A 27,137-nucleotide genomic window follows, 5' to 3' on the forward strand; every position below is an offset into this window, starting at 1 on the left:
TACTCTCCATGTCTTACATATAAAACTCCTGTTAATAAACCCCAGATATTAGCCTTTTTCACAGCTGCATCATATTGTTGACTTGTATTCAATTTATGATCCACTGTAACTCAAAGATTATTTTCAGAAGCACTGCCACCTAGCCAGTTACTTCCTATTTTATGGTTGTGCAGTTAATTTTTTTCCTTCCTAAGTAAAGTACTTTACACGTTTTTATTGAATTTCATCTTGTTGATTTCAGATCAGTTCTCCAATTTCTCAAGGTCATTTTGAATTCTAATCCTGTCCTCCAAAGTGCTTGCAACCTCTCCCATCTTGGTGTTATCTGCATATTTTATAAGCATACTCTCCACTCTGTTATCCAAGTCATGAATGAAAATACTGAATAATACTGGACCCAGGACAGATCCCTGTGGGACCCCTCTACATGTGTCAGTGAACCATTGATAACTACTTGTTTGTTTTTCAATCAGTTGTACACCCATTTTACACTAATACCATTTAGAGTACATTTCTCAAGTTTGCTTATGAGAATGTTGACAGTCCCACTTGATAATCTTACTAAATAAAAATCAAGACATATCACATCTACAACTCTATCCCTATCTGCTGGGCCAGTGACCCTGTCAAAGGAGGAAATTACGTTGGTTTTGCATGATTTGTTCTTGACAAATCATGTTGGTGATTCCTTATTACACTATTATCCTCTAGGTGCTTACTGATTGTTTAATAATTTGTTCCACTATCTTTCTATGTATTGAAGTTAGGCTGACTGGTCTCTAATTCTCCAGATCCTCTTTGTTCCCCTTTCTAATGTTAGGTACCATGTTTTTCCTTCTGTAGTCCTCTAGTTACCTTTTTAATGAAGACTGAAGCAAAACAGTGATTAAACACTTTGCCTTTTTGTTGTCGTCCCTGCTAAGTAGTGGACATATGCTTCACTTAGTCTTTCTCTTGCTCCTGTTGTATTTATAGAATCTTTTCTTGTTGCCTTTTATGTCCCTTGCTAGGTGTAATTCATTTTGTGTGTTAGCCTTTCTGATTTTCTCCCTACATGCTTGTGCTATTTCTTTGTACTCCTCCTTAGCAATTTGTCCATGTTTCCACTTGTTGTAGGATTCCTTTTCGATTTTCATTAAAGATCTCCTGGTTGGAGCCATATTGGCCGTCTACTAGTCTTCCTTTCTTTTCTTTGCAAAACCGTTAGAGTAAACAGGTAAACAGCTCCCTAGTTCTTATTGCATCCCTAGTTCTGATAGGGATCTGGATGCATTCCTTTCCTTCCCCAACCCCATCCCTCTTATCTCTTCCAAAGGAGGAAAAGGTAGAGAGAACTGTCCATAATTCTTGGCTTGCTTGTTAGGTGGAGTGTGGAGGATAACTTCGTTCTCCTAGTCGTCTCTTCACTTGGAGAAAGTTTTTATTTTTTTTTTATTTTTCAGTTGTACCGTGAACATTACATATAAATCCTGTCTAGTGCACCTAGTGAGGAAACCTTATGATGAAAAACATTGTTTCAGTAATGCTTAAAGCCTACTTTTGTCTCATTGTGTATGAGGGAGAAGGAAATAGTCGTTACTTGGTAATCTGTATCTGGTTGGGTGAAGTTATCGTTAAACATGGCTGTCACTTACCACCACAAATCCAGCTGCAGTGCTCTTTTGCCTGCAGTGGATCAGCATCTGAACTGTGTAGCTATAACACTGATGCTTCAGGTTTATTCACCGTTTCCTTTAGCATCAGCTATGTGTCTCCAGGAATTTTGGTTTGCATTACGTGCTCTGTAATAGCTCATAATGCAATAGTGGGGTGAGGGTCAAGGAACAATGCTATAACTGCACCCATTTACTATAATTAACAAAAACTTCTATAGTTAGAAATTCAGTTAAACTCATTTAAAATTAATTAACTAGTGATTTTTTTTTTTAAGGCAACATTAGCATCTTGGGCAACCTTGATTCACATGCCATGGAGGGGTATTTTGGGGGAAGGAAAGAAAGGGGACCTAGAGGATGATTAGGTGGGGTGAAAAGTGGGGAGGGCAAAAGTAGCAGGCAGCAGAGGGATGGGCAGAGGTGGTAGAGAAAGAATGACCCAGAGGTGGGGAGTGGAGGGCACTGGTGAGGGAAGCAGGGACTTTTTGTATAGTGTGTATTGGCTTAACCTTTGTAATATATAATAATAGACTGTGGAAGGAAAAGGGCCTGTGTGCATGTTTGTAGAACTTCCTAGCTAGGACTTGTGGGGCAGGAAAGGGAAGGGAAGTTGTCATAAATATAAAGGGAAGGGTAAACACCTTTAAAATCCCACCTCTGCCACCATGTCAAGGTTCCTTCCCCACTCTGAACTCTAGGGTACAGATGTGGGGACCTGCATGAAAACCTCCTAAGCTTATTTTTATCAGCTTAGGTTAAAACTTCCCTTATCCTAGCTTCTTAACCCTTTTACAGGTGAAAGGGTTTTTCCTCTGGCCAGGAGGGATTTTAAAGGTGTTTACCCTTCCCTTTATATTTAAGATATGCCCCCAAATCACAGATAGGGTGAAATGCTGGCTGTGATTTCTTCCTGGAGCTCTAGGAGAAAACAGAGTTAATAAGACAAGTGCACTTCTAAATATACTACCAAGTATATAAAGACTAACAATATATTCCACATCTCAAGTACGATTTTAACCAGTTGATTCTGGGAAACTTTCACGGGAGAGTGCATCAGCCACTTTGTTAGAAGCTCCTGAGATGTGTTGGATGTCGAAATCAAAATCTTGGAGAGCTAAACTCCACCGAAGAAGTTTATTGCTACTTCCCATGGCGGTATGAAGCCACTGTAGCACAGCATGGTCGGTTTACAGGTGGAAACGCCATCCCCAAACATATGGGTGTAGCTTTTTCAGAGCGTAGACAATGGCGTAACATTCTTTTTCACTGACTGACCAGTTGCTTTCCCTCTCAGACAGCTTCTTGCTAAGAAACACTACAGGATGGAATTCTTGATCCGGTCCTTCCTGCATTAAAACTGCTCCCACACCACGCTCAGACACATCTGTGGTTACTAGGAACGGTTTGTCAAAGTCTGGGGCCCTTAGTACAGGGTCAGACATGAGTGTCGCTTTAAGCTGGTGTCAAGGTTCCTCCCCCACTCTGAACTCTAGGGTACAGATGTGGGGACCTGCATGAAAAACCTCCTAAGCTTATCTTTACCAGCTTAGGTCAAAACTTCCCCAAGGAACAAAATATTCCACCCTTTGTCCTTGGATTGGCCGCTACCACCACCAAACAAATACTGGTTACTGGGGAAGAGCTGTTTGGAAACGTCTTTCCCTCCAAAATACTTCCCAAAACCTTGCACCCCACTTCCTGGACAAGGTTTGGTAAAAAGCCTCACCAATTTGCCTAGGTGACTACAGAGCCAGACCCTTGGATCTTAAGAACAATGAACAATCCTCCCAACACTTGCACCCCCCCCTTTCCTGGGAAATGTTGGATAAAAAGCCTCACCAATTTGCATAGGTGACTACAGACCCAAACCCTTGGATCTGAGAACAATAAAAAAGCATTCAGTTTTCTTACAAGAAGACTTTTAATAGAAATAGAAGTAAATAGAAGTAAAGAAATCACCTCTGTAAAATCAGGATGGTAGATACCTTACAGGGTAATTAGAGTCAAAACATAGAGAACCCCTCTAGGCAAAACCTTAAGTTACAAAAAAGATACACAGACAGAAATAGTTATTCTATTCAGCACAATTCTTTTCTCAGCCATTTAAAGAAATCATAATCTAACGCATACCTAGCTAGATTACTTACTAAAAGTTCTAAGACTCCATTCCTGGTCTATCCCCGGCAGAAACAGCATATAGACAGACACACAGACCCTTTCTCTCCCTCCTCCCAGCTTTTGAAAGTATCTTGTCTCCTCATTGGTCATTTTGGTCAGGTGCCAGCGAGGTTACCTTTAGCTTCTTAACCCTTTACAGGTGAGAGGAATTTTCCCCTGGCCAGGAGGGATTTCAAAGGGGTTACCCTTCCCTTTATATTTATGACAGCTGGTTAAAGGCCTTCTGACACTCTTCGGTCCACTGAACGGCATTTGGCTGTTTCTTTTTGGTTAGGTCTGTCAGTGGGGCGGCGATTTGGCTGTTTTGTGGTACAAATCGCCTATAATAACCGGCCAAGCCTAAGAGGGATTGAACCTGTTTCTTTGACTTGGGGACAGACCACTTTTGGATAGCATCCACTTTGGTCTGTAGGGGTTTGATAGTTCCTTGACCCACCTGGTGTCCTAGGTAAGTCACTCTGTTTTCTCCTAGAGCTCCAGGAAGAAATCACAGCCAGCGTTTCACCCTATTTGTGATTTGGGGGGCGTGTCATAAATATAAAGGGAAGGGTAAACCCCTTTGAAATCCCTCCTAGCCAGGGGAAAGCTCCTCTCACCTGTAAAGGGTTAAGAAGCTAAAGGTAACCTCGCTGGCACCTGACCAAAATGACCAATGAGGAGACAAGATACTTTCAAAAGCTGGGAGGAGGGAGAGAAACAAAGGGTCTGTGTGTCTGTCTATATGCTGTTTCTGCCGGGGATAGACCAGGAATGGAGTCTTAGAACTTTTAGGAAGTAATCTAGCTAGGTATGCGTTAGATTATGATTTCTTTAAATGGCTGAGAAAAGAATTGTGCTGAATAGAATAACTATTTGTCTGTGTATCTTTTTTGTAACTTAAGGTTTTGCTTAGAGGGGTTCTCTATGTTTTGACTCTAATTACCCTGTAAGGTATCTACCATCCTGATTTTACAGAGGTGATTTCTTTACTTCTATTAAAATTCTTCTTTTAAGAATCTGAATGCTTTTTCGTTGCCCTTAAGATCCAAGGGTTTGGGTCTGTGTTCACCTGTGCAAATTGGTGAGGTTTTTTACAAACCTTCCCCAGGATTTTGGTGGGAAAGACTTTTCCAAGCGGGGTCTTTCCCGGTTATATATCTGTTAGATGCTTGGTGGTGGCAGCAATAAAGTCCAAGGGAAAAAGGAAAATAGTTTGTACCTTGGGGAAGTTTTAACCTAAGCTGGTAAAAATAAGCTAAGGAGGTTTTCATGCAAGTCCACACATCTGTACCCTAGAGTTCAGAGTGGGGAAGGAACCTTGACAGAAGTATAAGAGGGTCCTGGTGGCAGAGGACCATTGAAATTCTGGGGTCAGGAGGGATCAGGAGCAGGTTAAAGAATAACTGGAGGATAAAGGACCAAACAGATCTGAGTGCAGGGGCTGGAGAGTGTCTGTAACCCTCCACAACCCCCGTCTCTGACCCCTTCCAGTTCTGTTATGCCTCCCGCACTCCGTACACTTTCCCTCCATCTATCAAATTGCTTCGGGCAGAGGCATTTCTCTGGTACCTTCTGCTGCTGCTGGCACATCACTGGCAGCAGCTTCATATGTTGCTCTCTCATTGGGTATGTAGCTTGGCCTTCAGACCCTCTAGTGTGCAACCCTCTAGTAATGCCCACATGAATTTGCAGGAATCTGCACTCCACAACAAACTCCCTTATACCTCCAGTATACAGCCACCCATGCTGAACACCTCCAGTTGTGCAAAATTACTCCTTCAACCTCTGCTCTAACCACAGCATTTTGTAGGTAGTAATAATAGATTAGATTTTTGGAAATAAAGTATTTCAGTGCATGAATACTTTGACGCTGCAGTTGTGACCTCTAGTGGCAGCAGAGGAATCAAAGGGCATTGCATGTTACGATAATCAGTATTTGACCTGGAAATATATATTAGAAACTTCTCTACGTAGTGAAGCAAGTATGTGGCAGGTGAGAAAGATATATAAAATTAAAACAAACCCTATGAACAATACTCCTCTCACACAAGTTCCTGATGTTTACCTTTGTGTGCATTATATTTTTGTCAGATTTTGCTAAATTGTGTGTGCTATGATTTTTGACTTTTGAAGTAGTTATGTAATCCTGAGAAGCAGAAATACGTTTCCAGTCCCAGCTTGAATTTTAAAGCCTATTGTTTCATTCATTCCTACTAGAAGAGATTACACCAGTACCTGTTTTTTTTCTTGATGTCTCATTCATAATGCATCAAAAAGGCATTGTTTATATACTTGGTAGGGTCTATTCCTTGCTAAAGTAACCATAGAAAAGATACAGGTTTTGTTTACCTGACAAGCAGTCTGCAAAAGGGAACATGTTGTAAAATGCTTTCCCTCCCTTTTCTCTTTCTTCATCCCCATTCTGCACCCACCTTGAAGTCAGGCTCATTTTGTTGGGTAATCCCAATACATATTAGGACTTGAAATAAAATAAATGATTCAGTGCAGAAAAATACTGAATTGGGGTGTGTACTGTTTTGGAATGTCTGCATTGATGGAAATGTACTCGAGGATCATCCTGAGTTTTTAGCCGGTTGTATACTATGATTTAATGTAGTCGGGGCCTTGCCAAAGCGCATAGAAAACAATGGGATTTGGATCAGACCTTTAGTTAATATCACTAATTGACAATTCTTCTCTCACCACACAATATGATGATCAGTTCTTGTGATCTCTGAAGCTTTATCCTTCCCCCTACCCATCTGAACTCTGTCAGGGATTGTTTGTGATCCCTCACTTGCTTGTCCCTGCATTCAATTGGTAAAGGGAATGAGGAAGATGCCCGGCTATTTCATTCTTGCTGGCTGTAGGGGAATTCCCTAATCACAGCAAATTTTTTCAAACTGGGAGAATAAAAATATATTCTTTATGACCACAAGCTCAGACTTGTTGAGACCTCAGAATGTTGGAAGCAAAAACAAAATAATGGCAAACAAATTATATTTTTCTAATTTGTTCCAAAAACCTGACAAATTGATGACTAACTCTACCACTATATCTCATTGATGGGTGACAATTATGTCTCCTCTTCAGAAAGTTTTTGGGTTAGAATACATTTCACCTAACTGCACTACCTGAGCAAATCAGTGTGTCTCACTTTGAATGATTACTTACCTCAGAAAAATATTTTACTTTTCTGTGGACTCAAAATAGTAATTTGATTCAATTGTTTGCCCAGTTTACACTACCGATAACTCTCCAAGTTGCTGCATTTGGATGGTGTTCTTTACTACCCTCTACTAAAGCCTTTTGTTCAGTGTTCTGCATAGAATGTTTGCTTGCCTTTATTCCAGTTATGTGTTTAGAGAAATGAAGATTTCCCAGCTAACGTAGTTGGGCTATTTTTTGGCAGGTGAAGAGCCCAATCTCCCTGAGATAAAAAAGAATCTGGATGTTGAGATTAGGGGAAGAATGAATGGGTCCAAAAGAGTTTTGCCATTGACTTCAGTGGGGCCAGGATTTAACTCCTGGCCTCTGCCTTGGTGAATCTTTCTCAGGATTTAGGTAACAGAATAAAGAGGCCTCTTCCCCAGTGCAAAATGAAATGTGTCTGACATTGGGTTTGGATTCTTATATACTTTGGAGTATAACCTGCATGACTTAATGGCAAATGTGATCACATCCACCTGACATCATTGTGTAAAAATCTGTTTTGTCATTGAGTGCTTTGGGACCACTCATCGTGATCCATCCCCCTCCAGCTCTTGTTGTAGGCTGTGATCTTCATTCCTGCCAAATGCAAAGCCCCAACCCCACATATGGACAGATTCTTGGGATAAAAGGGGACAGCCAAAATACACCCCGTCTCTTCAAACAATAAATTGTCACAGTAGTGTCCGAGAATCTGTATTGGTTGTTGTCTGGTCAGAAGGAGAGCGTCTGGGAACCAAGGGCCTTCAGGCTTCGTCTAAAAGAAGATTTATGTGAAGTCTGACATTTCTTGGTTTCCAGAGTCCAGGAGTTCTCAACTGACATATGAACCCTCCCTGGATTTAAAACATCTGTATCTATTGCTATGGCCATCCTTTCTAAGGAGGTATGAAAATTGCATCTCTACAATAACATTGAACTAGTCACACTAAATTCATTATGTAAATATACCTGATTTGCAGTGAGGCTTCTAATACATCGGACAGGTAAATCCTCTACTAACCTTGAAGTACTGTATAAAAGAATCCTGTATTTTGTGTCTGCCTAATGGAAGAGATGGATTAAGTAGAATACAGTTGAGGGGGTATACTACATAGGAATGAAGTGTCAAAGTGATGAAGTTTTAGTACAGAGCAAAAGGAACTGGACTCTTCTGGATTATAACAGTTTATGTAGTGGCAAAGAACTCTTTCTTCCCAACTAGAAACATTTCCAAGGGAGTTTTAAATGATTCAGTTCACTTCAGTAGCATCTTTGGTTTGTTCTCCATGGTACAAGATGGTGAACAGAACAAAATCAGACCTCCAGCAAGCGGAGTTCAGTCTCTCTCTCTTTATTATATTTACAGCTCAAATCTAATCCCAGTGATAATGAGGAAAAGGAAGCCCGGTCTCAGCTGACGAAATCTGATGAGTTGCAGCGCCTACGTTCACAGGCACTGTCTCTGTATCGTCAGGAGGATTACACGACTGCGATAAGTCGTCTTGATGGGATTCTAGAAGTAAGTTCTACAGGAAATATAATTGAAGAGAAATAAGAATTTCTATCTGTGGTAGATGTGTATGTTTCTTTTTTTAACATAGAACTTTAAAGCCTGCACTGATGCAAAAACCTTATGTGTTGCTGGCTGTATCCTACTGAGCACTGTCAACTCCCATTGGGATCGTTGGGAGCTGAGGGTGGTCAACGTCTGGCAGGACAGAGCGCTAAAGAAAGGGAGATTGTGGATTTATGTTGAGGAATTGCTCCATTTTAACCTAGCCTTCTGGTATAGATGACTTTTTGTTAATACTTTTTTGTGCTTAAATTTCTTGTCCTTTCCCTCAGTCCAAAGTTCAGTATTCTTGGGACACGGTGGTTTGAATGGAATTTTACCAGTATGAAAAAGGTGTGTCGCATAATTTAAATTTTCTCAGTCATACTGCAGTTATCCAAGAAACTCACATGCGTTGAACTTAGTACTTAGTGTGTGTGTGTGTGTGCGCATCCTCAATGAGAACTGTGTACTTTCCTCCCTTGGGGAGGTAGGGGAAACTGGTAAGAGAAAAGTAGTGAAGGATCAAAAATAGTATGCAGCTAAACTACACACTGGTTTCCATATGCACATCCGTATCCTCAGATACCTGAATTGTAGTATCCCATCTTGTTGTTTGACTCTTCAGTCAGTGGTCACATATTCAGATGTGGGCAACTCTAATGTGTACTAGCATGCTGTTTTTTCATTTTTTCTAAAAAATGCAAGAAAACATTAAAAGAAATTCCTGGCCAAGATTTTTACACGCATTCTGTTATGGTGCACAAAACATCTATGCATGACATGCATGTAATATAAGAAATACATGAGACAAAATTAATGTTGCTGTGAGATCCATAATTTTGAATGTTTTCACTCTTGTTTGAGATTTGATGATGATGGTAAAGTACTGATAATGCAGAATTGTCAGCCATTATCTGTACTGATTAAATTACACAAATTTGGAATAGAAACACTTGCATTTACATAAATCTAACTTTTTTGGGTCCAGGATGTAAGTTAAATACCAGAATTAATATTGACATTTTCTGTAAGCTAAAGATTAGGCATGCTTGCTTAATGATAGTTCATTACTGTGCTTCTGAGAAGCGTCGTTTATCTACAAAATAAATTACACTTATTTGCCTTTATACTCAGTCTAGCTAGGACTGAAATTTTATAAATGACTCATGTACAATTCCCTGAGGAAGAATTTTAATAAATAAAAATGTGTATACTCAATTCCTAATTTAAAGTTTGATCTGGTAACCTAGTTGCATCTTGTAACTTAGTTGCACATACTCTCTATTGCTTTATTAAACATTTTAAATACCGTCTTCTCATATGTCAGAATATGTACACTGCTTTTATGCACCATTGAAGTTGCTTTGTATGGATATTACAGACAAATCCTTCAAGCCCAAAGCAGTAATAAAAGAATTAGTGGGTTATCTGTTGAAGGTAAATGTAATTATATCTATATTACAATCATACTTGTACAATCTTATTTTGGTCATTATAACTATTCAGAGTAAGGTGCTATCTCCCTGAGTCCCCTTTGTTAGATGTAACAAAATGAGATGCTATTTGAGGGTATATCACATTAACTTTGATCATTTGTCAATTGTAGCATTTATTTCATAACTGTAAAAGAGTCAAAGTGTGGGAAGGGATGGGATGGGGGGAAAGGGGGGCTGTGTTATGATTAAACCTAGCCCTGTAAAACTGAGAGTTAAGAAAAACATGAAATGTTTTGGTTTTGATGCCTTGTCATTTTTTGACAGCAAACCAACCCACATATTTATTACAGAAGGAGAAACTCATTTTTTTATATCCGGGAAAAATGTTAACAGTTGATTATTCGAGAGATATGGTTGTTGTCCCCCTCTAAAGCTGTACTGCCAAAAGTATTAAGGACAGACCTGCACACCATGTTGATATAGAAGCCTCCTTCAGATGTCTATTTGGACAGTAGACACCTCAGCCATCACAATTCTTATCTTCCATAGTAATAGGGGGAAGTTGTAATAATTTAGGATTCCAGCCACCCTCCTTCAGGCTCGCACTGTCCCAGTTCTTTCCAGCAGTGGTGAGAGTTCAAGCATGCCTCCCTGAGTGGGCTCATCTGCTGGGTTACAAATCACATTTCTAAATAACTTGTTTTCTGTAATCTGTTAGAGGAATGGCTTTGAAATATCTCTGCTCTCTGGGAAGTGCATTGATGTTAAATTTCAAGCACTCTGCACATGACTAGAACACTGATCCATCACAAGAGGCAATATGAAATTAGGTAGGATTTAAAAACAAGAGAAATGCTTACAGATCAAAGTCTAGCTTTCATTTTGGTTTCTCAAGGTTTGCGTTTGGGATGCAGAGCTGCGGGAGCTTCGAGCTGAATGCTATATAAAGGAAGGAGAACCAGGCAAAGCCATTAGTGACTTAAAAGCTGCTACCAAACTGAAGAATGATAACACTGAAGCCTTCTATAAAATCAGCACAATATACTACCAGCTGGGGGACCATGAACTGTCACTCAGGTAAGTTTACTATTGTATGTAATAGCAAAGATTAAAACACAAAGCCTATGCCAAGGAAGTTTGACCCATCTGCTATAGTGAAATGCATAGTGAGTGAGTGGTAGGATTAGTGCAGACACTTTTGTCAACATAGTTGTGTGGAAGTACTCATTGGCCTGCCTCTGTACCGTTCTTGTTTTGTTTCAGTGTTTTTTAGCACAAGATATGGTGCCTGGAACTCTGCATAAGATGTACACTAATAATTAAAATAACCTAATAAAGTCTGGTGTGTGTTGCATCTCTATGGATAGAGACTGCTGCTCCTCTAGTGGCTCAAAAAAAGCCAGCTAGTCTGTCAAACAAAAGAAAATGGGCACAGTGAAAAATAGTGAGAAAGGAGGAATTAGTGAAGAAGGGTGGCCAGATTGGCCAAGAATGAACTGATCCAAATAGAGAAAGGCCTTCCATGGTGGGCTCTTGTGAATGTATTTGGAGAATGTTTCATGGACAGTCTCTAAGTGGAGAAACCTACTCTCGTATGGATACAGATGAGACTTTGGTGTTGAGACTGGCGACAGTCCAGAGGATCTCAACTGCTTTGAAGTCAAGACCATGGTCATTGAAATACTTTGGGTTTAGAGATCAAGGACTCCGTATACGATCAACAGATACTTTGCTTTTCAGTGCCATCTGTATTGTCTTCTCTCTTCTAGTCCCCAGATCATTCAAACCCCATCTGACTTGTACTCGGATTGAAGTTCATTCAGACCAAGTCTGGCTAGAGGTCAGCCTTTGTGCTCTTGTACTTTGACAAGCTGTGATGAATTCAGGGCAGTGAGAAGGCAATGTCCATTGCTTTCACTTGCATAATAAAAGCTGAATAGAGGGCATCATTAGAATCTTCTGGAAGAAAGTCTGGCCCCTGCTATCTGTCACACAGTACTTCTACTGAAAAGCAACTACTGAGTTAGAGATGGGGGAAATTGAGAGAACAGGGAATTGCAGCTTTACTATCTGAGCAATGTTCCCTCTAATTTTTGACAGGCTGTGCGCGCAAAAAATTTCTTCTGTGCAAATTTTTGTGCGTGTGGTGTTTTGCCGTGCATGCGGGGTTTAGGATCTGTGTGCACGCGCACAGCTTAGAGGGAACAGTGATCCTGAGTTGTCTTTTTAGGTTTCTCTCCCTTCCTTGTTAGTAGAGTGGATGTCAGAATGGATGGATGAGGGCAGGGATTTTGGAAACCTCAAATGAGTGTGGTTTTCTACTTAAGCCTGGGTATTTATTTCATGCTAGCATGGATCCCCTTCCAGCAGATATGGTATCTCTAAGGGTGAAGATTGTATCCCCTCCTGGCCCCCCACTTTTTTGAGTGACCTTGGATAGCTATACATCAGTGAACCCCACTTGTTGGGGTGTGGATCAGCATTCACATCGCACTCCCAGTCAGTGCCTGGGCCAGGGAAGCTAATGATCCAACAGGTGGACCAAATTCAGTGATGAATCCTGGTCATGGGCCACCTGAGGCATGTTGTGCATATTCTCAGAAGAAGACCACCCCACTTGTTCTCTTTTCTTGAAGTATAGAGAGATTATTTTGTCTCCTAGGACATTCAGGCCACATCAATTTTCTTCCCATTCATGGCCAAATCCAAGCTGTAAGTGCAATTAAGCAAAACACTGAAACATACAGTGGAGAGAAGTTATCCATAAAAGCAAAAAGAAGCATCTGCACTCACTTTTCTGGGATGTGAAAAGCATGCTAGAGTGTGTCAGGAGATCGTTAGAAAGATAAAAGTTTTGTAGCTCCCGGACTTCATGAGTTAGGTTACTACTATTCCTCAGGCCCCCAAGTTCATGTCTGTTCCTCTGTTTGTCCCTTCCTCCTTAGGTTGTCTTGGCTTCATGCAGTAAGGACTTTACTTTGCTCTTAGCAGAGACATACGTCAGCATTTTCATTATCCTTTTGAGACATGACATAAGACATGACAGGATGACAGCTGTACCAATCCAAGACTTTCCTTATTAGACCACTGCATTTTGAGAATTTCAAAGAACACTGGCCTATTTTAAAATATAGTGTTCCTGCCGGATGGGTTCTAGGCAAATAAGCATTCTCTGAAGACATCTTTTGACTCAAGTATCCGAGTCCCATCAGAGTGGTCAGTTCTGGTTTAGGAGGCGTACAATGTTTTTATGCTTACATGGACTGTAATGGTATGCGTGGAGTAAGAACATACTCAAAAATAAGTCATCAGAGATAGCTGTGACAAATAACTATCAAATGCCAGACAAAACAGTTGAAAATATACACTAGAGAACAATCTAGTGTAATATATAGTATAACTTTATGCGGAGTATAAATTTCTGGCAACATAAAGTAATGGGGAAAAAAGCTGTAAACTCAGGATGGTTTTCATTAATTTTCACACGTTAACATGCTCTTGAATGGAAGAGAGAATGCAATGCAGAAAAATCTGTCACTCCAGACAGCTTTTTAAAAATACTGTCCTCTACTTCTATTTGAAATCCCTTAATGTTTCTTTTTCCTACATGAAAAGTGAAGTCCGAGAGTGTCTGAAACTTGACCAGGACCATAAGCTGTGTTTTTCTCACTATAAACAAGTAAAGAAACTTAATAAGCAAATCGAGTCAGCAGAGGAACTCATCAGAGAAGGCAGGTAAGAGCACTAGACATTTACTGAATGATACCAATGCTATGACTCCTCCCGAAGCAGTAAAACTTCACAGGTTTGGAGATAATTTGCTTTGTTTTGTTTGTCATGTGGGATTGAACACTGGGCAAGGCCATGAGAATTTCAATTTAAAAATAGACACCAACCCACGTGTACCATCAGCAGCATTTGTTCCTTCTTATTGTTACCTGCTTCCCTTCCTACTCTCCATGGCCTATTGCCATTTTAGTTTGTTCTTTGCATGAAATAAATTATAAGATCAAGGCATGGACAATGTTTGTATTCAGCTCTCAAATGTCATAGCGCCATATAACTAATAAATAAAGATCAATGCTACTACAAATTGTCCCTTGATAATAGGTGCACCAAGCAAATGGGGCTCCCCATCCCAACCCTTAGATGTGATTAATAGTCTTTTTTTTTAAATTTCTGCTCCTTGCTGCTTCTCAGTTTTGTATGATTTACTGTCAAACACATAACCGTAGTTGTGCTATGCACAGTGATCGAGTGGAGGTAGCTCTTCATCATTTATCTGGATTTCAAATGTAGTGTGGTAGCAGATTTCTTTTTTAACTTTGAGAATGAAATCTGGAATACTTAAATTCTCAAATGTGCATTTCTTATACTTAGTAGTATGTGTGTCGGAAAACTAGTTTGCTTTACAGTACTGCAAAATGACAAAGCAAAAATTTATCAGCAAAGTTGCTGATAAATATTAAAAAAAAATCAGTATACTTTTGGAGTAATTTTATTGGTTTACTGTGTGGCCCCTCTGGAAAGCTGTATGTGGTTATTCATTTCACCGGTAAATTCAAGTGTCAGTGCTGTTAATTTGAGTTAAATGTTGTCTTTTATTTAAAAGTGTATTTTAATGCATCAGTGTTTAAAAGTGGAGATCTCAGCATATTTGCAAATAAAATATCACCACAGCCTTCAAATACATTTTTCATGAGTTTGTCATGACTCGGAAAGCAAGAAAATTACTGGAGCCTTGAAAGTTGCTATATATGTAATGTGCTCAGAACTTTTCTTCGGTATGCTAACACGCACAACAAACAAAATTAAAATAACTCTCTCTGATGGGATGCCAGCCTTAATTCATCCCAAGTTTGTTTGAAGGGGCCTGAGACCAGCTCACAATGAGGTGCATAGTAATGTGGTGTTTGAGCTCCCGAATCTAGGCACTATGTGATTAGTTAGGGATGTAATGGAAACTTTAACCCTGCACTTCCGTTTGTGTTTCAGAAAAATCTTACATTTCAGACAAATGTTAATTTTTGTGCATTTAAAAACATAAACCTTGGTTCAGCTCTTTAAGCTGTTGGGAGTCACAGGAGCATGATAGTCACTCTCTTTTGGTTCACTTGAATTGTTCATCAAATGATGCTTTCATTCTGGAGCCTTCCTGAATATGAAAGTATGCAAAGGAGCATTGTCATGAACACTGCAGAAAAACAGACAAGCCAGTGGAAATGTGATTTAACTAGTCATAACTTTATTAAGTAACACATCTGGGAACTCTCCAGCAATAACTCATCCAGTGCAGGTTGTTGTACCTGTGTAATCTGTTCCCCAACTGACCTGATCCCAGCCCATAGCTGGGACTCCACTGCCTTACCCTTATGTGAGGTTTAAGGGGGTTATCTTCTCACTGTACTGGACCTTAGGAGCACCAACTCCATGCTCACCTTTTTTAGGAGATGCTTTCTCCTAATCTCGTCTAATACCACTTTTTCAGGGAACTAGACTCCCTCTTGAACAAATACCTGCACTCGGCACCTGTTAAGTAGCAACAGTGTGAATTTTTCAACCTAACCTAACCACAGGATCCCTGGGCTGCTGAAAGGAAGGCAAAAAGCTCATTCTGCTTGGCCAAGCTGGCAGTGAGGGAAAAATTCTTTACATGATACCCACAGCAAGGCCCCAAAACTCTGTCCTCCTATAACCCCAAGGCAGGGAGGGAGGACATTTTCTTCCTAATGCAGAATGGCGCTTCCAGGTGCGGGCGGGGGGAGGGCTTATAAGCCTTCCCCTTTCCGTGTGTGGGAGCTAATAGGCTTATGCTGCATGCATCTGTCCAATCAATCAACCAAAGAGCCCCCTCCTCTTCCTCTTCTCAAACCCATGAAGAGGGGATGGGGGTGAACCTCTTAAAGGTGCTAAGGGTTTTCTTTCTCCTGCTGGCCCAGGCACAGCCTCTGAGGCTGAGAGAGGCATTGCAAGAGATGCACATCATCCCAAACAAAACAAATTGCCCAGTGACAGTTTCCAAGTTACTTTGTATGAGTTAGTACATTTAATGACCACTGAAGAATTGATACAGTTGCTTAGAAAATAATTGTGTTTAAATACTCAGTTTATTTTCACAATTAAAATAGGTACACAGATGCCATCAATAAATATGAATCTGTAATGAAAACTGAGCCAAAGGTCCCTATTTACACTCTTCGTGCCAAAGAAAGGATCTGTCACTGCTTCTCAAAGGTAAAAAAGAACATTTTTACCCTTGTGAGTAAATAATATTTCGCAAGAAAACCAAACACAAACATTTTTCCTTCCCCTTTCCAGAATGAGCAGGCTGCTGAGGCCATAAAAGTTTGCACAGAAGTTCTGCTGCTGGAACCAGCTAACGTGAATGCTTTAAAGGACAGAGCAGAAGCCTATTTATTAGAAGACCAATATGAGGAAGGTAAAACTTTTGTCTTAAGTTTTATGATTTCAAACTTTAAAGAATACTACAAGAATAACTCCTCCAGACCTATACACAACTTCTGCTTCAGTGTTACTGGCAATCTTCACAAATGGTTGGATGCTACAGTACGTTTTGTGGCATCCAATCAGTGCTGATACTTGGGGGTTTTTTTAACTGAATTGTTATTAAGACAGCAGTACATGCCTATCTTTATCCTATGCAAAAATGTCTTAAAAGCATATGATAAGCTAAGGGCAATTAAGGGCTTGTCTACAAGACACAGCAAAGTGTGCCAGAGGAGTTCTTAACTTAATACTCTTAACTGCCCCATGTAGGTCTTGCTGGCATGCTCTGAAAAGTGCCAGGACTACATTAACAGAAATTAGGTATCTTTTAGAGCACACCAGCAGGGCCTACACAAGGCAGTTAGAGCACTTTACAAATCCTACTCAACGACAGTGGTTTGCTGGTGCTACGTAGACAAGTCCTTAGATGGTTAGGGGTTTGATGTGACACATTGGAGAGATTGCAAAGACTAGATTTATTAAGCCTTCAAAGAAGAATTAGAAGAGACTTAATTGGAGTACAGTATTCAGCTTCCACTATGCCCTTGTCAATTTTGATGACCCCTTTCTTTCTTTTTATGCTGCCCCCAAATATGAAATAAGGGATACATAATGAAATTAGATGTCAATATAGAACTAATAAAGATAAATGATGTTTGATGCATCAGCCTATGGAATTTACTGTCACTAGAAATAGTTACTGATGATGGATTTTCAAAATAAATGGATAACTTTACAGCCATTAATAACATTTCAAGCTATGTAAAAGGAGGTAGTAATAAAATTTCATGGTTTGGTGAGCTAATTTCCTTTAGTGGGTAGGAGGGTCCCCATGCTGCCACTCCCTCAAATATAGCACAACATAACCTGCTACATATATTCTGAGATGGGACTAATCTTCTGAAGTGTTGCTCAGAGGAGGACTGTGAATAGGGTTATAATGCCTAAGCAGCAGTGACTAGATTCAGTGCACTTGCATAGAGAATAGTTGGACAGAAAGCCTCTGGGAGGGGAGCATGTTTAGAATTGACATTCACTATATCTTTAAGAAGGTACAGTGTGTACTTTCTTCCAGTGCTAGGTTCACTGCACTCTGGTCATGCCAACAGGACTCCTGATCATGCCTCTCTTGAGGTGTGCAGCACTAATTGTTCTTATCCCTTCCACTCTTTCTTCACTAGAGAACTTACATGCCTGTATTTTTACTATTTGCAAAATCTAAAAAAGTTAGTCCCTTTAAAAAAAAAAAAAAAGTGTTACTAACCTTTCTGTAACTGTTCTTTGAGATGGACACATGCAACACATTTCAAACAACAACAGTTACAGAAATATTAGTAACTGTTCTTCGAGTGCTTGCGCATGTTCATTCCAGTGTAGGTGACTCTCAAGCAGTTGCGGAGGAGGTGGGCTCTGAGTTCAAGAACAAGCTGATTGCAAGACTGAATGGCCAAAGTTGGCATCATCTCTGGCCTGCTGGGTGATGGCATAGTGTATTGAGAACATGTGCACCGAAGACCAGGTTACTGCCCTGCAGATGTCCTGAATAGGAACTTGTCCTAGGAAAGTGGCCAACGAGGCTTGCGATCTTGTGGAATGAGTGGTCAGGTTAGCTAGAGGAGGAACACTGAGCAGCTTGTAACATGCACGAATGTATGATTTAATCCGGGATGAGATTCTCTGGGTGGAGATGGGAAGGCCTTTCAGCCTCTCAGCTCTCGCTATGAGCAACTGCGTTGAAACAGCTTGGTTCTTGGTATATAGAATGCCAAGGCACGTTTAACATCTAAGGAGTACGGATGTTGCTCCTCCCTGTTCACATGCGGCTTTGGGAAGAACACTGGTAGGAAGACTGCTTGATTGCAGTGGAATTGCGAAACCACTTTCGGGAGGAACACTGGGTGCAGATGCAGCTGCACCTTATCCCTAAAGAGGATCGTATATGAAGGCTTCGATGTGAGGACACAGATTTCCAAATCCCTTCTGGCTGAGGTGATGGCCACTAAGAAGGACACTTTCCAGGAGAGATGAACCAACGAGCATGTTGCAAGCAACTCGAACGGGGGAGCCGTAGCTTTGATAAGACAAGGTTTAGGTCCCAGGGAGGAATAGGCTCTCTTACCTGGGGGTATAACCTCTCCAAGCCTTTAAGAAAACTAATAACCATCTCATGCAAAAAGACAGACTGGTGGTTGACCTGGGGATGGAAGGTTGATGTCGCTGCTAGGTGAACCTTGACTGAAGAAATAGCCAGACTCTGTTGTTTGAGATGCAAAAGGTACTCCGACATAGTTGCAATGAGGACTGTGTGAGCAGAACTCTGCGTTGGGAGGACCAGATGGAGAAGTGCTTCCATTTTGCAAGGTAAGTAGTCCTGGTGGAGGGTTTTCTACTGCCTAGCAGGACTCCATGGACTTGCTCGGAGCAAACTTGCTCCTCAGGGTTCAGCCATGGAGCCTCTAGGCTGTCAGATGAAGAGAGCTGAGGTTTTGGTGGAGAAGCCGATTGGTCTTGGGAGATCAGGTCGGGTGTAGCGAAAGCAGGAGTGCGGTGTCCATCAAGAGGCCTAAAAGGGTGGCGAACCAATGCTGCCTGGGCCATGCCGGGGCTATGAGAATTACTCACGCCCAGTCCCACTTGATCTTCATCAGAACCTTGCGTATCATCTGTATGGGGAAAAGGCATAATACAGGTGATCTATCTATGATAGCAGGAAGGCATTCATAAGAGACCTTGGGCTGTGGCCTTGCAGGGAACAGAACTGGTTCCTGTTGTTGTAGGTAGCAAACAGGTCTATAAGAGGAGTCCCCCACCACTGGAAAATGCCCTCTGCAATGTCTGGCCAAAGGGACCATTCATGGTGAGAGAAGAAAGACCTGCTGAGGTACTCTGCCAGCTGGTTCTGCTTTCCTGGTAGGTATGATGCCTCAAAATGGATTGAATGCGTTATGCAGAACTCCCATAGCTGGATTGCTTCCCGGCATAAGGGGAAGGAGTCAGCTCTGCCCTGCCTGTTGATATAGAACATGGCAGTCATGTTGTCCAGGAGAACTGAAATTACATTGTTCATAATGTGGGGCAGGAATGCTTGGCAGGCTAGATGGACTGTCCTGAGCTTTCTTACATTGATATGAAGAGAGAGCTCTTCTGGAGACCATAGGCCTTAAGTCTTGAGGGCCCCTAAGTGGGCTCCCCAATGCTGACACATCCGAGACTAGAGAGTGGGGCCACAAAAAGGGCACTCCCGCACCGACCATGCAGTCGTTCAGTCACCAAGTCAGTGAACCACAGACTTGAGCAGGCATAGATGATTCTGGGTAGGTGAATACACCCTGGCCAGCCACACTGGGAGAGGTCTGAGAGACAGCCTCATGTGTTGCACTACAAAAGTGTATGATGTCATGTGGCCCAGAGGACTCAGACGTTTTTGAGCTGTTGTGACCTGGTGGGTCTGAAAGGACCTTATCAAAAAAGTAATTGTCTGAAACCGGTCTTCCAAAAGCAAGGCTCTTTCCTGAATGGAGTTGAGAACTACACCAATGAACTCTATCCTCTCCACCAGGACAATGGATTTCTGTGTCTTTATCAGTATGCCTAGGGCCCAGAAGGTTAATTGGATGAGATGGATGTTGGATTCCACCTGAGCTCTTGACTGGCCTTTGACTAGCCTGTTGCCGAGGTATGGGAAGGCATGCACTCCCTGTTTCCTGAGGAAAAGCTGCCCCCACTGCCATACATTTGGTAAAAACCTGTGGAATGGCTGACAGGCCGAATGGAAGCACTGCAGACTGGTAATTTACTTGGTTCACGACAAATTTTAGGAAACTTCTGTGGCCTCAGAAAACTGATATGTGGAAGTATACGTCCTTTAAATTGAGGGTGGCATACCAATCCCTTGGCTCCAGAGAGGGAATGATGGAATCCAGAGAGACCATGTGGAACTTTTAAGTTCTTGAGATAGCGGTTGAAACAACGCAAGTCTAGGATAGGTCTGAGACCACCCTTAGCTTTCAGGATTAGGAAATAACAGGAATAGAACCCCTTTCATCTGAAGTGATGCAGAATCTCTTCTATGGCTCCCACCCAAAGGAGGGATTGGACTTGTACCAAAAGTTGCTTGTGAGAAGGGTCCCTGAAGAGGGAGAGTGGGAAGTCAGGATAGACACAGACTGGAGGGTGTATACCACTTCTATTGTGGTGAGTACCCAAGGGTCTGAAGTAATGAAAGTCCAAGGTCTGAAGAAGGTGGGACAAGCAGTTTGAAAACAGGGGTAATTGGATCCAATATTGCAGGGATTGAGTGGTCTACCTCAAGCATTTTGTCAAAAGGAGTGCTTCAAGTTCTCTGACTGTCTGGGGGTGGCCTGCATCAGCCCTGCTGTGAAAGCCGGTGGCGGTCTACACCTGAACCCCTTGTTCTTCCTCCTCTGCAGGTCCTGTCTGGCTGGGCAAAGTAACGGCAGTCTGTTGGGGCCTGTAATGCTTCCTGGATGCCACTGGGGTATATAGCCCCATGGATTTCGGAGTCGCCTTAGAATCCTTAAGCCTGTAGAGCCTAGCATCAGTTTGCTCCAAAAAGAATGAGGACCCTTCAAAGGGGAGGTCTTGGAGGGTTTGTTGTACCTCCAGGGGAAAACCCGATGACTGCAACCATGAGCTTGTGTGTGTGGTTGCTGCTGTGGCCATAGATCTGGCCACAGAATCAGCCACATCCAGGCCACCTGCTTTGGTAAGTCTTGGTAAGCCTTGTGGTCATCTTGCAGAGGGGACACACCCAGTGCCACCACAGCCTCATCTGGGGAAGAGGAGGCTAGGACTGGCTGAAGGGTCACCCACCCCACCCTTTGTATCAGCCAGGACCTGTGGGGCCTATTGTTGAGGCTCAATGCTGGGCTCGGTACCGGAGTCTGGATCTGGGGTCTCATGGCGAGGTACGAGAGGTGCTCTGCTTTATACCGCCCATACGAGTGCACAGCACCAGAGGGCACTAGAGCCAACCTGACAGATACCACTACAGGAAAATATTCCAGCAACTGTGCTCAGGGCATGCTCACATCTACATTGGAATGGACATGTGCAAGCACTCGAAGAAGAAAATGTTTTACTTTAAACTCTTAGTTGATAGCAGTGTACTGTAGATGTACTTGGCATTCAGTAAAAATGAGCAATCTGTTACACCAAGTCTGTAATATTCATTTGTAAGAAATTCATGATGGGACATACCCTTTCATGTTCTACGGAGCAAATTAATTACACTGGTGCTTAGCATTATGGGGCAATAAAGCAGTGTAATGGAGAAGTCCCTGCATTTTCATTATCCTCAGCAGATGCAGTAGTGTATATATTATGGGCTGATATAGCCTGCTGTGTTTTTAAGTGACTGGACAAAGTATTAAGCAGCGGCAAAGTGCTTTGGTTCAAGTGACAAATCCGTGGGGCTAGCAGATGACCTAGCCATACAAGAAAGAATAGAAATCTTATTTGTGCTTTGTTTGTAAAAGATAGTGTGAACCACTGGGGCATCAGAAGTATTCTTTCTAGCTTTTGTTTTTGAATACCTTACTTGAAACAAAATCACACTCTTGTCAAGTGTTTAATATAAATTGGCTAGCACCTCCTGCTGTCTTGCACAGAAACAGCAAAAAGATAAATGTAACACCTGCTGAGAAATAACATCTGCTTGAAAATAATCTTGATGTAAAGACTTTTCTTACTTAGGAAACATAAGACCTATAATGAGACTCTCAAGATTATACCACAGTGAAGGGGAAAATGCTCATTACACATAAAATGCAAATTAGGTCTACTGAAGAATATTAAAATTTGAAGTCTAAGTATTTCATTTATTACTTTATGGCAATAATTCAATTTTCTTATGAAGAAATGCTTTGTTCTTCTAAAAGAAGAAATCAAATCTAGAAAGAATACTTCTAATGCCCCAGTGATTCAACATGCTATCTCTTATGAACAAAGCACAAAACAAACTGCATACCTCTTCAAAATGCCTAATCCCTTTGCACAAAGTCATTACAGTATTTTGCTTATGTATTTGATAAAGACTGCATGCTGTTTGAAATAAAAACAGTATTCATCTGATGAAGTCAAAGTAGAAGCATATATATTATGTATGGGATTTAAAAGTAAAATTTTATTTATATACAATATTGTTTCTTCCTAAACAAATATAACAGTATGGTATGTAAATGTGTGCATAGATTTCAGATGATTAGCTGTTCTATTGCCATAATAAACCCATGTAAAAGGGGGCCTTGTAGCATATGCTGCTTGGAAACCAAGGGCTGAAAACAACTGCACATTGAAGATAGGTCCTATGTAATGCAACCTCCAACTGCATTAAGTATTTGAGACTAGTGGTATAACTGCGGTCGCCTCTCTTTCCAGTGCTAATGGTTGCAACCTGCCTGCCAGTTGCTGTATACATCCTAGCTGCAGAATGCTCTCATTATGCCTTTGCCTCTTCTCTATTTCTCTTTCGTTGCTGAAGCATAGATTCCAAAGCCATAGGACTATGGTGATAATCTAGTCTGACGGCCATAGGATTAGCTGAATTAATTCCTGTTTAAATTACAGCATATCTTTTAGGCAGAATATCCAATCTTGATTTTAAACTTGCCAGTTAGGGAAAATCCACCATTACCCTTGGTAAATTGTTCCAATGGTTAATTATTCTCACTGTTAAAATTTTTTGCCTTATTTATTTCGTGTCAAAATTTCTCTAGCTTCACCTTCTAGCCATTGGATCTTGGTATACCTTTGTCTGCTAGATTGATAAAGGGTTTTTAAAAATTTTGTTCCCCATGTAAGTATTTAAGGCCAGAGCTACAAAGGAATTTAGGTGCTGCTGAGATCCATAATCCCCTGCATGGCTGCTGCCTAATCCCGTAGGCATCTAAATTGGTGCCTACATTTTTGCTGTAAAAGTCCCCCATGTATCTGTTTCTGCCCCTGGGCATGCACGCTGCTTTCTCATTCTAGGCACCTGGATGAAGTCCCAGCATGAGCCACAAACTAGATAAACTAGATACAGACTAACACGGCTGCTACTCTGAAACTAGATAAAGACAGGTGTTCTCCCACCTATTTTGCATACAGGGCCCAATCTGCATGCTTAGAGCATGCCTACCAGATGAAAAGCCCATTTAAAATCAAGGAGGTGGAGGTTTGGTGCTGTAGTAATAACTGGGCCTACAGATTTACGCTAATGGTTAGCTCAGCTGTAAAAAGTAAGTAAAAGTTCATAAAATGTCACTGTAACCTATAACAATAAAATGTTCATGGGGAAAAAGTGCTAACGGGAGACAAACGTAATTAGTCCAAACAAAAAGGCCTATTAATAGAACTCAAGGCCCGTGTTAAAATCATTCCTAGTAAATAAGAGACGTGTGGGACCAGAAACGGATGAACCCAAATTGGTGTGCCAAAAATAAGGCCTAACTGGTAAACAAAATAATAAAAGGACAGTCTGTTCCACCTACTACTCCCTTGTGGAGCCCTTACAAAGAGGCTTAAGGTGGAGAGGGAGAAGCAATTTTTTTACCATCACCACAGATGCAGTGGACGGATTTTGGGATGACACCAGACCTTAATACTCCACTGGGATGCTAGACCATTATCGCTGCACCAGTGAGGACCCCAGCCTAATGTGTGAGATCCTACTCTTTCTTCTTCTCCTTTGTGGGTCCCTTTCTGTCCTGCACTGTCTTCCTCCTATACACTCTCTCTGCTTTTTATCTGATCCTGAAATCAACTGCATGGCACCCGCACCACAAGCTTTGCTCTGCCTGAGGACCAGTGAAGGAGAGGGACCTGCCAGGCCAACCAGATGGTGTCTCTGCCTAGGCAGGTGACTTGGGGTACAGAGTAACAGCTATTGTGATGGACCTTGCAACCTAAAGCACCTGTCCATGACTCATATGCCCCCCTGTATCCTGAGAACATCAACAAAATCCATATACCCTCCATCTTTGCTATCCTATCTCTTCACCCCCTTGTGTTTCTGTTTTGTCAAAAGCAGAAAAGTGACTCATTTCAGATTCAAAAGTGAACCACAGAGCTAACCTTCCCCACTAAAAGGGACTGTTTAACAAAATAAGACACTAACCCAGTGGTTCTCAAACTTTTGTACTGGTGACCCATTTCAAATAGCAAGCCTCTGAGTGCGATCCCCCCTTATAAATTAAAAACACTTTTTTATATATTTAACACCATTATAAATGCAGGAGGCAAAGTGGGCTTTGCTGGGGGAGGCTGACAGCTCATGACCCCCTGAGGGGTCCTGACCCCCAGTTTGAGAACCCTTGCTCTAACCAATATTCATCCTCCTGAAAAACACTTTAATACAGAGGTCCCCAAACTGTGGGGAGGAATGTTTGGGAGGCGCAGCTGGAGCCTGGGCCAGCCCTCACCATGGGCCAGGCGGGAGCGCCACCCAGCTCTGCTCCTGGCCCTGTGCCCAGGGCCCCAGCCTTGGCCCCTCTCCATGTCCCCACCTCTTGTAGCTGCGGTGGTGCTCCTGGTCCTGGTTCCAGGGAGGGCGGGAGGGCATGGACAGGGATGAGAGAGAGAGAGAGAGAGAGAGAGAGCGTGTGTGTGTGTGTGTGAAAGAAAAAGTTTGGGACCACTTCTGTAATAGGTTTTGATTAACTTTGTTTTGTATTGTCACTCAATTTTTCTTTTTGCCTTGTTTTAATCAAAACATTTCTAACCTGTGGCATGTGTTTTCTCATGTGTTTGCCATGGTAGTGAGGAGGCTGAGGTCTCTCTATACCAAATCTTGTTTATCACTGTCCAATAGTGCTAGGCTCATGTTAACACCTTTTACCTTCTGGCCCATATATTCTATCTAAAGTAATACAACAGTGCCTCCCTTATAACTGTTATCCCAGCGGTTAGAGCACGTACTCGGGAGGTGTGGGAGCCCTGGGTTCAATTCCCTCTTCTCTGCCTGATAGAGAGAAAAGCTTTGAATAGGAGTCTCCCATCTCTCAGGAGAGCACCCTAACCTAATAGAGTTGTGGGCTATTCTGATGCGGGGCTCCCTCTCTCTCTCTCTCTCTCTCTCTCTCCTGCTGAAACTCTTCCACTGTGGAATACCTACCACCTCTGGCATTTCTTGCAAGGCGCCTGAGCTGAGTGGATCGCAGGCAGAGGAGAGGCACCTCCTGCAACCCAGACTTTGGCATCAAACTCTGTGGGAGGGTTGAGGCTTAGGACACACCTTTCATTATTGCCCACTGGTGAGTTTAGGGAGCTTCACATCTAGAATGCTGGCTTTTGTGGATTCTATTTTCAGTTGCCTGTCTCTCCCTTTGCATTGCACAGAGAGCCTAAGCTTTGAGGATTCCTGTGATTTTTATAAAAGTTGAGTATTACAACACTGAGGGTAGCAGCACCTAAGTCCTTTTGGGGATCTGGGCCTTACATACTGTGATCAAGTGATCCCTTATCTTTCTCTTGTTTAAGCGAAACTGTTCAAGTCTCTGGAGTCTGTCACTATAAGGCATGTTTCCCACTCTTTTATTCAGTGGACCCTACAAGGAAACTTTGTTCTGACCAATCACTAAGTCCCATTTCCTCCCTTCCCTACCCATTCAAAAAAGTGCTTGATCCTGACTTTCCTTAGATCCATTTAGGGCCCCACTTCAATTAGAGTCTAAAATTAAAGTCAGGATCTTCACATAATCCCTCTCCCAACAAGTACTCGGTCCTGAATTCCTTCTCTCCACCCTCTTTGCCCCACCCCAAACAAGAACTAGATCCAGACTTCCTTCTGATGCCATGGGATGCTGCCAGTTTCCAGGTGTCGTCCATATTCGAAGGATTAAAAACTACAAGTTAATTTCCTTGCTGTGGTGAGTTAGGCCTTGCCTACACTGAGTTAGCCAGGAGTGCAAACCCTTTGGTATAGACAAGATTTACTCTGGGGCATCACAATTTATTCCAGAGTATCGGAGGGATTCCAAAGTGCATTAAGAAACCATAGGCAGATAAATCAATGAACTTCATTGAGTAGGAGTCAGAATACAGTTCTTGTCTGATACTTACAAATACCAAGGAAAATATGACAAAATTAAGACTTTTTTTCATGAAGTTTTAGCAATTAGTTTTGCTGCTCACAAATAATAGTGGCAAAACATCTGAGTTCTAGGGATAGGGTTAGTACTTAATCTAAATTGAGTGTTTTTTTTTTTAAGTAAGGTTGATTTAGTGAGGTATATAATATGCTCTTACATTTTTTTATGGGCAGCTATTCAAGATTATGAAACTGCTCAGGCCAACAGTGAAAATGACCAACAGATTCGTGAAGGCCTAGAGAGAGCCCAGAGGATGTTGAAGCAATCTCAGAAGAGAGATTATTACAAAATTTTAGGAATAAAAAGGTGAGATGAATGTCCAGAATGTTTTTACATCGGGGTGGGCAAACTTTTTGGCCTGAGGGCCACATCGGGGTTCCAAAACTGTATGGAGGGCCAGGTAGGGAAGGCTGTGCCTCCCCAAACCCTATCCGTCCCCTCCCACTTCCTGCCCCCTGACTGCCCCCCTCAGAACCTCGACCTCTCCAACCCCCCCTACTCCTTGTCCCCTGACCAACCCCACCCCCATCCAATCCCCCCTGCT

At 41.9% G+C, this 27,137-nt stretch overlaps 1 protein-coding gene across 2 annotated transcripts in view; it reads left to right on the forward strand.

The window, feature by feature from the left end:
* Window positions 1–27,137, forward strand: part of DNAJC3 (DnaJ heat shock protein family (Hsp40) member C3) — a 64,511-nt gene that overhangs the window by 28,650 nt on the left and 8,724 nt on the right. For both annotated transcript variants that reach the window (XM_084615432.1, XM_084615433.1), the window contains exons 5-10: window positions 8,371–8,523; window positions 10,891–11,072; window positions 13,611–13,730; window positions 16,124–16,229; window positions 16,314–16,434; window positions 26,767–26,899. In XM_084615432.1, coding sequence (XP_084471558.1) covers window positions 8,371–8,523; window positions 10,891–11,072; window positions 13,611–13,730; window positions 16,124–16,229; window positions 16,314–16,434; window positions 26,767–26,899 — 815 coding nt within the window. The remainder of the gene's footprint in view (window positions 1–8,370; window positions 8,524–10,890; window positions 11,073–13,610; window positions 13,731–16,123; window positions 16,230–16,313; window positions 16,435–26,766; window positions 26,900–27,137) is intronic.

This window comes from Lepidochelys olivacea (assembly GCF_965140295.1).
Source record: "Lepidochelys olivacea isolate rLepOli2 genome assembly, chromosome: 1".
NCBI lineage: Eukaryota > Metazoa > Chordata > Testudines > Cheloniidae > Lepidochelys > Lepidochelys olivacea.